This window comes from Cibotium barometz, chromosome 15 (assembly GCF_041138505.1).
Source record: "Cibotium barometz isolate CiBa-2024 chromosome 15, ASM4113850v1, whole genome shotgun sequence".
NCBI lineage: Eukaryota > Viridiplantae > Streptophyta > Polypodiopsida > Cyatheales > Cibotiaceae > Cibotium > Cibotium barometz.
In genome coordinates, this window is record NC_141060.1 from 337,298 (window position 1) to 352,340 (window position 15,043).

The 15,043-nt window shown below is 39.5% G+C and overlaps 1 protein-coding gene and 1 long non-coding RNA gene across 2 annotated transcripts; both read left to right on the plus strand.

The window, feature by feature from the left end:
• Positions 1-2,826: 2,826 nt before the first annotated feature.
• Positions 2,827-5,970, plus strand: LOC147630818 (uncharacterized). The gene is made up of 4 exons (XM_086809924.1): positions 2,827-2,925; positions 4,985-5,393; positions 5,487-5,887; positions 5,962-5,970. Exons 1-4 carry the CDS (start codon positions 2,827-2,829, stop codon positions 5,968-5,970), a joined length of 918 nt encoding a protein of 305 aa, XP_086666050.1.
• Positions 5,971-6,150: 180 nt separating this feature from the next.
• Positions 6,151-7,080, plus strand: LOC147630819 (uncharacterized). The gene is made up of 2 exons (XR_015267446.1): positions 6,151-6,611; positions 6,730-7,080. It is a non-coding gene; the product is annotated as an uncharacterized LOC147630819 (long non-coding RNA).
• Positions 7,081-15,043: the final 7,963 nt, after the last annotated feature.

Sequence of the window (15,043 nt, forward strand, 5' to 3'; positions counted from 1 at the left end):
CAGGGTTCTTGGTAGGGTGCCCTTCCATGGCTTCTGAGTCAGAGGACGAGTCACTATCCACTATTCGTGGATCTTGGGTTGTTGCACTCCCTTGGGTTCCAGCGTAAACTGGTGTGAGCCTGCATAAACTGAAACGCTTTCTAGTGGCTCAGGCTCTAGTACCCCGACCAGAACATAGCTGCATGTGACGTGGGTACCCTACGTGTGTTGGTAACTACCCTTGAAGCCCACACAAGTGGTTTCTTAGGTGTTTTGCGTCCCGTTTTTACTTGTTTTTATATTGTTTTTAACCCGTTTTTAATCCCCTTACTTATGGTCGAACCTGAACTAGGACGTGTGATAGCTCGAAACGAGCGTATCATTTAAAGGGTCCTAGCGTGCTTTACAACACCGTGTTTGCCTATCCAGAGCTCCTGTGGTCCTCAAAATAGTCTGTTTCCCTGTGGGGGGGAAAGGGTGAAGACCTATTTGCTTATGGAGGAAAGGGCGAAGGCTTTATCCCACATGCTCACTTCACTCCTTGGAGAGTGGGCTACATATAGGGCACAACTTACCATAAGCTCTCACTTGAAAGAAAGCTATGGAGGCTCACTCTCCTATATACATATATATCAAAAGACCGAGACCGAGGTCGGGGTTGGGGTCAATTGGGGGTTTTTCTTTTCAAAATTTTTTTCTCCAAATTAAAAATCTTTCCTCTTCACATGTTTGGTTTAAATTTATTTTTATATTTTTTTAAAAATTATTATTATTATTATTATTTTTTGCTTGGGATAAGTTTTCTAGGGTTTCTTTCTAGGGTTCAGACCTTGCCGCGGCACAGTTCGCACACAGCCCAGGCCTGGGGATTCAGAAATCCCCCCTCGCACGCAGAAAATCAGATAACAGAACATGCGCCCACACGCGGAGCGGAAAAATAACAAAAGAAATAGAAATGTAGAAGACAAATTGCAGAAACAGATTGCAAAACACAAAAGCACCACAACAATAAACACACAGACGCCTTTTCTACAGTGTAAATTTCACTTCACGCAGCAGCCCGAGCTGCAATGGTGCAGGGCATCTCCCCAGCAGCGGCGCCAAAAATGTGCGCTTTTGTTGCACAGGTCGTAGCTGGGGACTTGCCGAACACCGTATGCAAGCCACGAATGGCTGCAAGCATATAACCAGGAAAGCAAGCTCAAACAGAATGCAAAAGGTGTGTCACTCACCGCTCAACCACCGCCTTGAAGGATTCCCGCGTCGCAGTGAAGAAGGAGCCGCCGTCGCCGCTCTACCGCCTCTCTGCCGCCGTGCCGCTACACAGTGCTCGATCGCTCTCTCACTCTCTCTCTCTCTCTCACACACGCAAGAGAAGGAAACCAAGGAGATAAGACAAGAGCACTCTTGTATTCACAACACATGAGAATGAGGGTTTTAGGGTTACATTTGACTCTTATAGGTGACTTGGCCATTCACACATGGGCGCCCATACATGGCCTACCGATCCTAACCCTTACCCTGCTGATATTTAAGGTGCGCCTCTCATCGGCGATCACCCAATCCCTTTATCCTTAACATATGGTGCCGACAAGCCCGGCCCATGACTCAGAATATTTAAATCAATGACGTAAAACATAGTACGTCTCAATGTCCGTCATAGGTTAACATAACACATTTATTAACATCAATATATATATATACATATTTACATAGCCTAAACTATAAAATGTACATGTGTGCAATAAAATACATATAGCTTAATACATTTTTAGACATATATATGTGTGTGTATATATGTATCTATCTTTAGGCTAAGTATATTTTAGGCCACACACATATATGGTGCATAGTTAAGGGTACATGAAGGAAAAGAGGTATTTAGGGTACATGAAGGATACTCTCAACTCAGCAAGCAGGCGAACGAATGCAGGAAAAGAGGTGAGTTTTTTTTCATTACTCGATTTTTCTCTCTGCTCTTCTTTTCTGTGCGCCGGTGGTGGCGGCTTCGTTGGAGGTGGACGTTGTAGCTTCGTTGGAGGTTGAGGATGCGGAGCCCATTGAGGAGGCGGAGCCCGTTGAGGAGGTGGAGGAGGTGGAGTTTGAGGAGGTGGAGGTGGTGTAGGAGGTGGAGGCATAGACTGTGCAGGAGGTGGACGAGGCGCTTAGGAGATGTAGTTTTAGGAGGTGAAGGCGGAGGCGGAGACGGTGGGCGCTGGAGAAGACGCATCGAACTCCATTGCTACGGCTTGTCCAATCCCCCGACTCTGCCGGGGGATTGGACAAGCCGTAGCAATGGCGACGAGGTATGAGGTGTGGCGGAGCCCATTGAGGAGGTGGACGAGACGAAGCCCGTTGAGGAGATGGAGGAGGTGGAGTTTGAGGAGGTGGAGGTGTCGCAGGAGGTGAAGGCGGAGACGAACTAGGAGGTGGACGTGGTGTTGAGGAGGTGGAGTTTGAGGAGGTGGAGGCAGAGACGGAGGCAGCATTGGAAAGATGCCTCCATCGCCTATGCTCCGGCATTTCCACTCCCCTGGCTCTGCCGAGGGAGTGGACATGCCGGAGCATAGCCGATGGAGGCGTGGTGATGGTCGATGGAGGCGTGGTGGCGCTCGAGGAGGCGGATCACTTGGCGGATCACTTGGAGCGAAAGGAGCCGGTGGAGGAGGTGGAGCCGGTGGCATTTGATGAGGTGGAGGTGGTGCAGGAGGTGGAGGCGGAGACGAACTAGGAGGTGGACGTGGTGTTGAGGAGGTGGAGGCGAAGACGGAGGCAGCGCTGGAGAAGACGCCTCCATCGCCTATGCTCCAGCATTTCCACTCCCTCGGCTCTACCGAGGGAGTGGACATGCCGGAGCATAGTCGATGGAGGCGTGGCGGCATTCGAGGAGGCGTGGCGGCGCTCGAGGAGGCGGATCACTTAGAGCGAAAGGAGCCGGTGGAGGAGGTGGAGCCAGTGGAGGAGGTGGAGCCGGTGGAGGAGGTGGAGCCAGTGGCATTTGAGGAGGTGGAGGTTGTGTAGGAGGTGGAGGTGGAGGCGGAGACGGTGGACGAGGTGGACAAGGTGGACGAGGTGGAGAAGATGGCTGCATTGGAAAAAAATGGCTTTGCAATCGGTGGTTTGCACTAAAGATGGCCCAGTGTAGAGCATGCCTGGCCCCCGGCAGAGTCGGGGGAACTATTAAATCTTTTCACTGGGCTTTCCATTAGGGCTGGTTTGGGCATGGTGGATCCATTAGTTGACAACTAGTTGACGAAGGGTGAAGTTGTGTGCTAGCCTCTAGAGCTTTCACCATCCTGAATGTTTTCTAGGACATGTAGTAAGGTTTGTGTGTGAGGTTGATGTTTTCCTATAGACATGAAGTAGGGTTTATGTGTGAGGTTGATCATCTCTATCTGTCATTCAGCTCAAACTTTTTGCTACTCATATTCAGGGCAAAAGAAAGGAAGATGGCTCCAAGAAAAGCAGGAAAACAACAGGCAAAGACTAAGAAAGGTATATGATGTGAATAGCCAATATTCTAGTGAGATTGTGTTTTACTGTTTTAGATATGCTTACTTGGGCTTGGTGTGTGTGTCTTACAGACAATAGGGGATACTCACTTAGATCTGGGCGTGTTTGTTTGACTCTTAGCGACGAGGAAGCTCAAGCTCAATCACAGACACCTGTGTCCTCACATGTATCTCCTGTTAGAGAGGAAACAGAAGCGCATAATTCTCTTGGTCATGATGCAATTCCTCTACCCCATTGGTCCCTTTATGCAGGCTGATTCCAAATGAATCCATCCGTACAGTTTCTAGCCAACTTGAGGTGTTTCGTGATTCTTTTGACTGCCATGGTTATGTCGAAGCATCTCCTCCTTTTTTAGTTTCACTTACACGTCCAGGAAGCTCTATGTATTTCGCGGTCACACAAATAGACTTGCAAAAATGGGGACCAAACTGGGTGGTACAACATGACAGATTTGAGGATGAAATCAGAGGAACTGAGTGGAAGGATCTCAGTGGTAAGAAGTTTCTTGTTTGGGATGGCAATCATAGTGTGAAGGCATGGATGTCTCGAGTGCGCGAAGGTATGTTCTTTTGAATGCCATAGAGTGATTTTATGCAACATTAAAAGTAATATATTGTAATATCTTTATTTTTCTTTCTCTAGCTTGGTCTCATAGCCCCTCACGCCATGTCCGGGTCAAATGTCAATTTTTGGTTGTGGTGGACAAGAAGCAAGAAGGAGAATTGCTATTGGCTTTGCGATCTCAAAATGAGTAAGTGATCTCTCTTTACTTAATTACGGACATTGTGAAGTCATAGTTAAGTTCTTGGCTCATTGTGACTCTTTACAATGCAGATTGGTGCGCACTAGTGTTACACCCACATTGTCACATGAGATCTTCATGTTTCAACGATTTGGAATGGCAGACAAATCATCCATATTGGACTACCTTGGTGAAGACGTAAGGAGGTGGGCTTTAATGGAGCTTAGTTTGGAGCGACGAAGTGGAGAGCAATGGTACAATGCTCCAGCTACAATCTTGGCACAGCTTGTGTGGAAGGTAGTGTTTGCATTTCCCATCTTTTATTAATAAACGGATTATCAATGTTTTTTAATCGTGTGAGTGATAATGAGTCCTTTTTGTTATACGTAGACACCGTTTGAAAATGCGGTGAAGCAAGCTATATCATGCATTGATAGACATGCCATGGGGTTGCAAGAATATGAGACAAAATGTGAGAAAGCCAGACGTGGTGTAGAGCAAACATTTTGAGATAGATCGTACAAGATGCTCATAATTGCAAACCCATCCAATGGTGATGCATTCTTTCAACTCGTATATAACTATGATTGGTCCAAGAAGGGATTGGTTGCTCTGACCAAAGAAAAGCTCTACACAGTTGCCATATCTCGGATTTCAACTCAAAGGTATGTCACATGTCAATAAACCTCCCTTAACATAAACTAACCTTAACATCTAATCTCTTATGGTTTTGGTATGATGCTGAAATAGGAAGATGGAATCGCTTCAAATGCTTATGACTGGGAAGCTGTTGGTAAGATTGAAAAATTGTTGCCCATATGTCGAGTATGGACAAAAATTCAGGACTTAAAATTCTGTATGTACTCTCCAAACATGATAGAAAAAGAAGGGAAGCAAGTGCTCTCTGAGTGGGAGAGAAAGAACTGCCCGTGGTGGTGGCTCGATATGAAAAAAGGATGTTGCATCGAGGAGGAGGCAGAGCTGTACGCACAGCATAAAAAGGGAGAGATGGGTTCATCAAGCTCAAATTCAGTCCATGAGGATGATGCAGTCATTGAGGTTCAAAAAACACTTGAGAAGATGACTAAAAAGGACAAAGATTCAAGTATGGAACTAAAGAAGGGTGGTAGGCCACCAAAAAATCCTGGTACTAATAATGGTAAGTTCTCTTGATCTTTTTTCAAGCTATTATTTGTTTTTGTAACATATGTTGTTATCACTTTGTGTCTTTACATACGTGGTGTGGGTACAGATGTGCAGGTACTGCAGTCTACACCCATTCTGAAAGGATGTAAATGGAAAGATAGGTCTGTCCGCTTTTTGTACATTCCATTGACCTCTCTAACTTTGAATCAGAGTGGCACATGTGATGCTTCACATTGCAAGGTTTGGTGCTATGATTATGTCGAGTTTGGGAAGCAATTGTCTGTCTCAAACTTCACACAAGCCTATATAGACATGAAGGAATACTTTGTGGGTCTTGGAGGTGAAAGAAAAACAAGAAATGGTAAGAGTGTTGCTTGGGCTGCAGATTTTGTCATTATTGATCTGCCTACACAGCTAGAAGCTCTTGGAGTAGAGGATTCCACATCTCCATCTTGGAATTTATTAACAGAGGACCATGTACGCTACTCCTTGCTAGTAGCGGCCACAGTTGTTTCAGATTTTGGCTGGATCCTAGTTATGTGTGCTCCTCATGTTCTTCATTTGGTTGAGCGTTATGCTAGGATCAGTAGATTGGAGTTTGCATGTCGAATGTACATGCAATGCTTAGATGCATATTGCACAATCAAAGTTGGTGGTATTGATCATAAGGTGAGACAATTGTCATACAATGACCTGTTGAAAGAATTTATGCTCTCGTATAATGAAATGGCTTGTACTAAGTATATGTTTAATTCTTTTCTTATCTTTAGGTGGATGTTGTGGTTTTATGCCTTCTTCATCGGGTTGGTATGTCTTGTGTTTGTAATCCTGGAAATGCTTCCGTTGTTGGTACCAAATTGGGCATTGCTTTTGGAAGTAGTTTGTTTCATCATTATTTACCAACAAGTGAGCAGACTATAAAACATGGAGAGAGTATTCCATGGAGAGGTGCATTGGAGAAGGCTCCATGCATGATGTTGTACTTCTTGGAGTTCTTGTGTCCAATTTCTGGACATGTGGTGGACTTAGGTGCTGGGACTGGTTCTATGCAAAAAGCATGCGTGCATTCTGGGAGAGCATGCTTATCTATTGAGAATGATCCTGACATTTGCAATTCTATATTGCAACCATTTTTGGATGGACAGAAAGGAAAGGGAAATGTGTTAAGCAACTATGGGACTCTAAATGATTCCGAAGATGTGGAAATGGTTGTTAATCTTCCAGACGACTAGTAAGTATGTTACTCTCGTGTTTAATCTTTTTAAACTTATTTGTTGGTTGGAGAATATTATTATCAATGAGGCATTGATATTGATTAATCTATTTTAGCTTTTTGCCTTCTTATGCAGGTGCTATGGCTGAGATGATGTGTAATGACATTGCATTCAATGCTCCCATCAAAGAGAGAAGGCATCGTCGCAATATCTATGTGGATGACATTAGTAAAGAAGATTGAGTCTAGTGATTTGACATGAGTTTTTCCTTTCAAGCATTGAGTCTAGTGATTTGACATGAGTATTTCCCTTCAAGCAATTCATTTTGCTTGTGATGCCCTAGTATTGAACATGCATAACTTTTGTGGTGTCTTACACCTATTTCATTTGCTAGAGATGTAGTAATCATATTGAAGAACTATTAGTACATCATGTGAGTACCCACCATGAATATTAATCTCAATATCGCATATTCAATTTTGAGCATGTTGGTTTCATAAAACTTTTTCTATTTGCTAGAGATGTGATAATCATGTCATATCTTAATTAAGGTTTGCATGTCAAAACTATGAGTTGTGTACAAATGATCATCATGGTGAATTGAATCTTGAAGTATCTCCTTGCAACTAATAAATGTTTCGGCATAGATGCATGCAAATTTGCACCCTAAATTCTTCACCATGTGACTTGCAATCATTTCATCATCACTATCTATCATGGTAGTATGAATGATGGATGATGTAGGTGGAGGGTGTTGAAATGAAGTAGACATGAAAAGTAGTTTTGTGAATAAAGGGATCTTATAAGCCCTAAATACTATTGGAAAGAAATGTAATTAAATGTATATAGCCTCTTTGTAGGGTAGTTTTATGAGTAAAGGGTGTGTGATGTTAGCGGCATCTTTGTGGGGTAGAAATGTATATAGTATCTTCTTGGGGTAGTTTTATGACTAAATGGTGTGTGATGTTATGATAAAATTGTCTACGAAATCACAATATAGGCCATGCTCAGAAAAATGTGCTCAGACCAAGACGCTCAGAGAAAAGACACACCCTCTACAATGCTTCCTATTCTAATCTTGGCCTTGGGATCTGACACCCAATTTGGACTTATTCCAATGGATTTGCGACCAACAAAGCCTAGTAAGAATCCCAATTCTAACCCAAAGTCTCAATGGCTTAGGCCATTGCTCCTTGGTAGCAATGCCATTGTTGGGGTTGCCCCATAACATAGTGACCTTATCCAACAACTTACTAATGTAATTATATCTACAAAGAGATTAACCTAGCTAGCTTATGGAGGTTACCTCACTTATCAAGGTGAGGGAATCCTTAGGTAACACGGTAGGCAAGACTTTTGACATCTTTTGCTCATTCACACACTCTAATCAAGTAGATTAGAAATAGATATTCTAACCCACTCACTCTTAATCCACTTCCTATGGCTCTTAATCAATGCTAATCAATGAATCTAATGCTTTTAAAAACCCACAACCATGTATGGATTGCCCACATGAGCTATGTATCTTCCTAATTTCATTAATGAAGATAAGGTTATGGATTAACTCACAAGCCCCACAAATGATTGTAGTCCCTAGCTTAATCTAGCAATGCAATGAAAGAGAAACAATCATTAGCAAGCATTATTCCATTGTTCTTATGAACTCATGCATTCAACTTAATCCAATTCCTAACACAAGCTAAATGGATTGCTAATTATTCACATACAAAAGCATTCATCAAACAAGCAAGCCATTCACTAGTTAAATATGCAAACACACATAGCATTCAACTACTTGGGCCTACAAGCAAAGAATTAGTGTGCACATCATTACATTGAAAGAATCGAGAGAAGAGATTAAGAGAACCAGTAGCCACTTTGCAATAATATTAAAGATTACAAGATAGTTTCTTTAGCAAGTGTGCTTGAAGCAAGATAGAGCTTAGAGTAGAGAATGCTTTAGTAAGAAAGATAGTTGCTTAAACAAGAGTGTTTGAAGCAAGATAGAGCTAAGAGTAGAGAATGCTTTATTAAGAAAGCTCCTTGCATGATATGACCAAAAAGCCCCTCATCCATGAAAGATTTCAATTTTGTTTTTAGGGTTGAATGACCTAGGCTATTCACACTTGGGTGGAAACTTTTAGAGAAAAGGATAACTAAATAGTATTATGGGGGCTAACTGGATACAAATTGGAACTATATGAGCCTAGATTATGGCTTGAATGACAATATACAATGGACTTTGGTAGGAATTTCATAATTGACAAAAAAAATTTACAAAAAAACTTGTTCTCTTCTTCCCATTCTCATTGTCTGAACTCTCTTTGGCTATGACTTCTCTTTAACTTTATTTACACCTGCTCAACTATTTGTGTTGTTTTACTTCTTGCTTGGCTTGTGTTGTTCCCATCTCAAAATGCATCCTTTAAAATTTAAATCAAGTATAGCATGCAAGTCCTAAACTTAAAGCACAAGAGAATGAGATGGTAAAGGAGTGCATAGATTCTAGGTTTCCTACTCCTCCCTAAGTGCATAGATTCTAGGTTTCCTACTCCCTAGGTTTCCTACTCCTTGCTACCTCCCTAAGTGCAAGGCTTCACTATGGCTGAGTCTTCCCTCCACTTAGTGTGTATAGGTATGAATGGCCCTAGAGCCATTCTTTGATGCTTGCACACACAAAAGCAGGCACAAATGGACTTAGGGCCAGGGCCATTCTTCCATTCTTGCACTTCGAGTTGAGGCAATGAGAAAAAAATAAAGAATCGCGTGCTTGGAGAGAATGCATGTACCTACACACACACTTCCTTTTGCACCTACACACACTCTCCATAAAAAATAATGGCCTAGGGCCATTATTGCATGCACACAAGCATGCAAAAATGGCTTTATGGCCATTCTTTAATGTTTTCTTCATTGCTTCTATGTGTGTGTGCAAGGATGGAATAATGGCCCTAATGCTATTCTTTCTTGCACTTGCATATACACTCTCTAAGAAAAGAATGGCCCTTGGGTCATTCTTTAATTTTTTTTCCTCAATACCTCTTTGTCTGTGTAAGCATGGAAGAATGGCCCTAGAGCCATTCTTTCTTGCACCTACACACACTCTCCAAAAAAAAGAATGGACCTAGCCTAGGGCCATTCTTTAATGTTTTTTTCATTGCATCTATGTGTGTGCAAGCATAGAAGAATGGCCCTAGGTCCATTCTTCCTTACACCTACACACACATTGTCTCCAAAAAAAAGAATGGCCCTAGGGCCATTATTGTATGAAACAAAGCATGCGAAAATCTTTAATTTTTTTCTCAATGCCTCTTTGTGTGTGCAAGCATGGAAAAGTGGCCCTAGGGCCATTCTTGTATGCACATAGGCATGCAAGAATAGCCGTAGGGCCATCCATTAATGTTTTCTCCATTGTCTCTATGTGTGTGCAAGCATGGAAGAATGCCCCCAGAGCCATTCTTTAATTTTTTTTCTCAATGCCTTTTTGTGTGTGCAAGCATGAAAGGATGACCCCCATTCTTTAATTTTTTTTTCATTTCCTCTTTGTGTGTACAAGCATGGCTAGGGTCATGCTTCCTTTCACATAGACTCTCTCCAAGAAAAAGACACTCCCTAGGGGAAATCTTCCATGCTTGCATAAAGTTAGAGGAAATGTATTTAACATGGTTACTTATTAATATTGTAATATTATCTATGAGAGGTATGGAGATTTGACCTGGAGACAATGTCTCCATCATGATGATAGCAAGAAGTGAGTGTGTTGGAGTTGGATGCATCTCTAGAACAGGCTCAAAGATGCATTGCAGTAGTTGTAAGATTCCTCCCCAGCCTTCGAGGTATACAGGAGTAAGAATCTCCCTTTCTGATCTTATAATTATTCCCTCTCTAAAATAAAAGAAAGATTTTGTTTAAAAAAGGAAGACCCTTTCCCTAGAATACTTCTCAGGAGTTCCAACTGTTTTAAGGATTCAGAACAATGAGTTCAGCAGTAAAAATCGGTGTTTTGGATACCAAGGTTTTGGTCTTCATTCGAGTACGGCCCAAAAGAAGTTCTTTATCTATTGGGGAGTTTAAGAAGTTATCTCCCAGATATTGTGAGCCTTATCTGAATTCAAAGAAAGTAAGTGACTTAGCTTACGAGCTTCTTTTATCTCCTCATCTCAATGTTCTTAATGTATTTCATAGAAATATATGCCAAACCCAAATCATGGAAAGACGGTAAAACTTCAGTGTGGCAAGATACCATTGGCTTCTAAGTTACGCTAGCTCCTTCCTTTATATAAGTCGTAACTTTTACTTGTCGCTCACAGTAATCTTACTCCCATCAATCTCCTTCTTTCTTAATCTCCTTCATGGCTTGGCAACAAGAATTAGTTTTATCCATGATGATTTCTCACCTTCAAGACGCAAGCGAGTCTGTGAAGAAGGATTTTATAGAACAGTATGAGCGCTCACTTTTCCCTCACTTGGGAACTTCTGTAGCTCAGACCAAATGGAGGACCTATCAAAACATAACTAGGGTAACACCCTGGGGTCAGCAGCACTTTCATAACAATGTCCGTTTGGCCATGGTTATTGAAGCTTTGGGTTTGGGTCCCCGATACTACTGCGTCATGAGATCAAGACATCTTGGGTTTTCTGAGCGGGTCTTCTTACTGGCGTGTTTTCTTCCTCATGAGAAGATATGCCTTTACCCCGTTTTTGGCTTACCTCTCAGAGGTCCTTTTGTTAGAACACCTCATACCACTGAGATAGGCGCGGCAATAACCAACAGAATCATTCCCATAGATGAGTTACCTCATACGTGCGCAGCTTGCGAGTGCTGCTTTTGTGATCATATGATGGACGGGCTTATGGAAGTGTAAAAAGTTCTTCTATCTTTACTGTATATGTTCCAAGAATGAATAAAGTTTAAATCTTGTTCTTGTCTTGACCCTTACTCTCTTTGAGACTTTTTTAATTGGTGATTAATCTTAATTAAAAAATTTCTCTCAGTCTCATACTTGTGCATCTTGCGAAATTACCCCCAGTTTGCAAGATGAGGGCATCTCGCGTTTTTCAAGTGGGAGAGAATGTAAGATTCCTCCCCAGCCTCTCAAAATGTCCAGCATCTTTCCTTGTAATCAATCCCTCTTCAGAAATATAAAAGACTTGTTTCTAACTGTTTTAACCTAGAGAGAGAAAATATTCTAGAGAGAGAATATTTAAATTTTTAATATTTTTGGATAGAAAATTATCTCATCTTATTAAAATAAGTTCCCCTGAAACAGAAATTCAAAAAGAACTTTCCAATGTGCAATTGGAATTAATTGGAAATGGGTATAAAGGACCTTAGCCTAAGGGTCTAGATTTTCAGAAATTTTTGGATTATGGTCCAATTAAGGTTCCTATGGGCCAATAGCATCAATCCATGTGTAGGGAGGAGATAAATCCAATTTGTAAAAGAAGATACCCAAAAATGAGTAAATGCTCACATAAGATGAAGAGTTGCAAATGTACAAGGTTTATTAGTAAAAAAACTATGAGCAATATTAAAAATATGAGATATTTTGGGTATCCAAAAATGAGTAAATGCTCACATAAGATGAAGAGTTGAAAATGTACAAGGTTTATTAGTAAAAAACTATGAGCAATATTAAAATGATTCCATTATGACACATATGTAAGGAAGGGGAGTTCTTTAAAGGAGGTGCATATTACACATAAGATGAAGAGTTGAAAATGTACAAGGTTTATTAGTAAAAAACTATGAGCAATATTAAAATGATTCCATTATGACACATATGTAAGAAAGGAGAGTTCTTTAAAGGAGGTGCATATTTCACATAAGATGAAAATGTACAAGGTTTATTAGTAAAAAAACTATGAGCAATATTAAAATGATTCCATTATGACACATATGTAAGGAAGGGGAGTTCTTTAAAGGAGGTGCATATTTCACATGCTTGAATGAGTTTTAAACTCATAAAAATTGAGATATTTCATCTCTCCTCTCTCCTCATTCAAGTCTAGTTCCAAAAAGTTAGCTTAACTGACCTAAAAATGGTCAAATATTGACCAAACTGATTTAGAAAATTCTAGAATCAGTTTGTTTGGTTAGGAGCTCAATTTTTCCTATAAATAGAAGCCTCCCCCTTGTTGAAAAATAGATAGTGTTTATGCATCGTTACTCTACTCCACCTAAGCCAAGAACTATGAATTCATTAATAATTCACTAGTTTTTGGAGCTTCCCTCTTTCTTCAATCCCCATTAGTGGCTCCATCAACATACTTAACCAATTGATTGGTTGGGGGCCTCTACCGTGAACAAAGAATCAAGAAATTTGTAAGGTAATTAGTGAATATTGATCTTTTCTATAATTTCTTAATGTTTCTCTCTTCTCAACCCCTCTCAAGCTTGAGAAGCTTAATTGGTATGGTTTTTTAAATGCTATTGAAGTTAATTGGTGAATAGTAGTGAAGAGTTACTTAATTTAATAAATGCTATTGAAGTTAATTTCCATTTATATTTAAATTCTAATGGTTTTTATGTAATTTCTCTCTCTCACTCAAGAAATGGTCATACTCATGACCCATTCTCAATCCAAATCAAGCTTTTCATAAAGCTTTCCTTAACCCAAGATTAAGCTATGCTTGAGGCCAAATTAATGGCTTTTTTCTATGCTTTTAGTCATGAATATTGATGATTCAATCCATTATGGATTAAGGATCCAATTAGGGATCATTTTAATTATTTTCTTAATGATAAGCTTTATCCCTTAGAAAAATTGAGATTTATCAATCATAGCAGCGGAGCTATGGCAAAATTTTTATAAAAATTACGCATAAAATAATTTCATTCAAAGCATGAAAAGAGGACTTCCTACCATATTCTAGGAATTATCATCCTAGATTAATTGAAAGATATTCATTGTACTCATAGAGAAATTGATTTTTATATTATACATAATTGATTTTCATGCATAGAGGTATGCATAAAAGATGATTATTTTAATGTAAAAGTGTTACTTTTATCATATTTGGATTTCATGCATAGAGGTATGCATAAAAGATGATTATTTTAATGTAAAAGTGTTACTTTTATCATATTTGGATTTCACGCATAGAGGTATGCATAAAAGATGATTATTTTAATGTAAAAGTGTTACTTTTGTCACAATTGAATTTCATGCATAGAGGTATGCATAAAAGTTGATTATTTTATTATAAAAGTGTTACTTTTATCATATTTGGATTTCATGCATAGAGGTATGCATAAAAGATTTTAATGTAAAAATGTTACTTTTGTCACAATTGAATTTCATGCATAGAGGTATGCATAAAAGTTGATTATATTATTATAAAAGTGTTACTTTTATCATAGTTGGATTTCATGCATGGAGGTATGCATAAAAGATATTCTTTTTATACTAAAAGTGTGATTTTCATCATAAATGGATTTTATGCATAACTGAGATGCATAAGAGAAATTCTTTTATTCTAAAAGTATAATTCCTACCAAATTGAATTTATGCATAAGAAGATGCATAAAAATTTGATTTTTAATTCAAAAGTGTCATTCTCATCTAAATTGAATTTATGCATAGGAAGATGCATAAAAGATTGATTTTTAATTCAAAAGTGTCATTCTCATCTAAATTGAATTTATGCATAGGAAGATGCATAAAAGATTGAATTTTAATTCAAAAGTGTCATTTTCATTTAAAATGAATTTATGCATAGGAAGATGCATAAAAGATTGATTTTACTTCGGAAGTATTAATCTCCTTAAATGGAATTTATGCATAAGTAAATGTGTAAAGAACTCTTATATGAAATATAAGAATTCTCTTGTATTCTATAAATAGATATGAGATGTGATAAGATGTGATAAGAGGTGTATAAGAGGTGATAAGAGGTGATAAGATGAATTAAGATGTGATAAGATGTGTATGGGATGAGGTAAGAAGTGTATGTGATAGGATAAGATGTATATGGGTTGTGATAGGGCGAGAATGGATGTGATGTAAAAGATTAGATGTGAAGGCATATTGATATGGGGTTATATGAATGGGAATGTGGAAATGGATGTATGTATGTGGATGTGTGGATGTGGAGATGGGAGTATGGATGTATGAATATGAAAATGGGTGTATGCTTGAAGATGTATATACATAGATGTGAATGTGGATGTAGATGTGGATGTATAGATGTGAATGGAAATGTGGATGTGAATGTGGATGTATAGATGTGAATGGGAATGTGGATGTGGATGTATGTATGTATGTGGATGTAGATGTGGATGTATAAATGTGAATGGGAATGTGGATGTAGATGTGGATGTATAGATGTGAATGGGAATGTGGATGTGGATGTATGTAGGTATGTGGATGTAGATGTGGATGTATAGATGTGAATGGGAATGTGGATGTGGATGTATGGGAATGTGGATGTAGATGTGGATGTATAG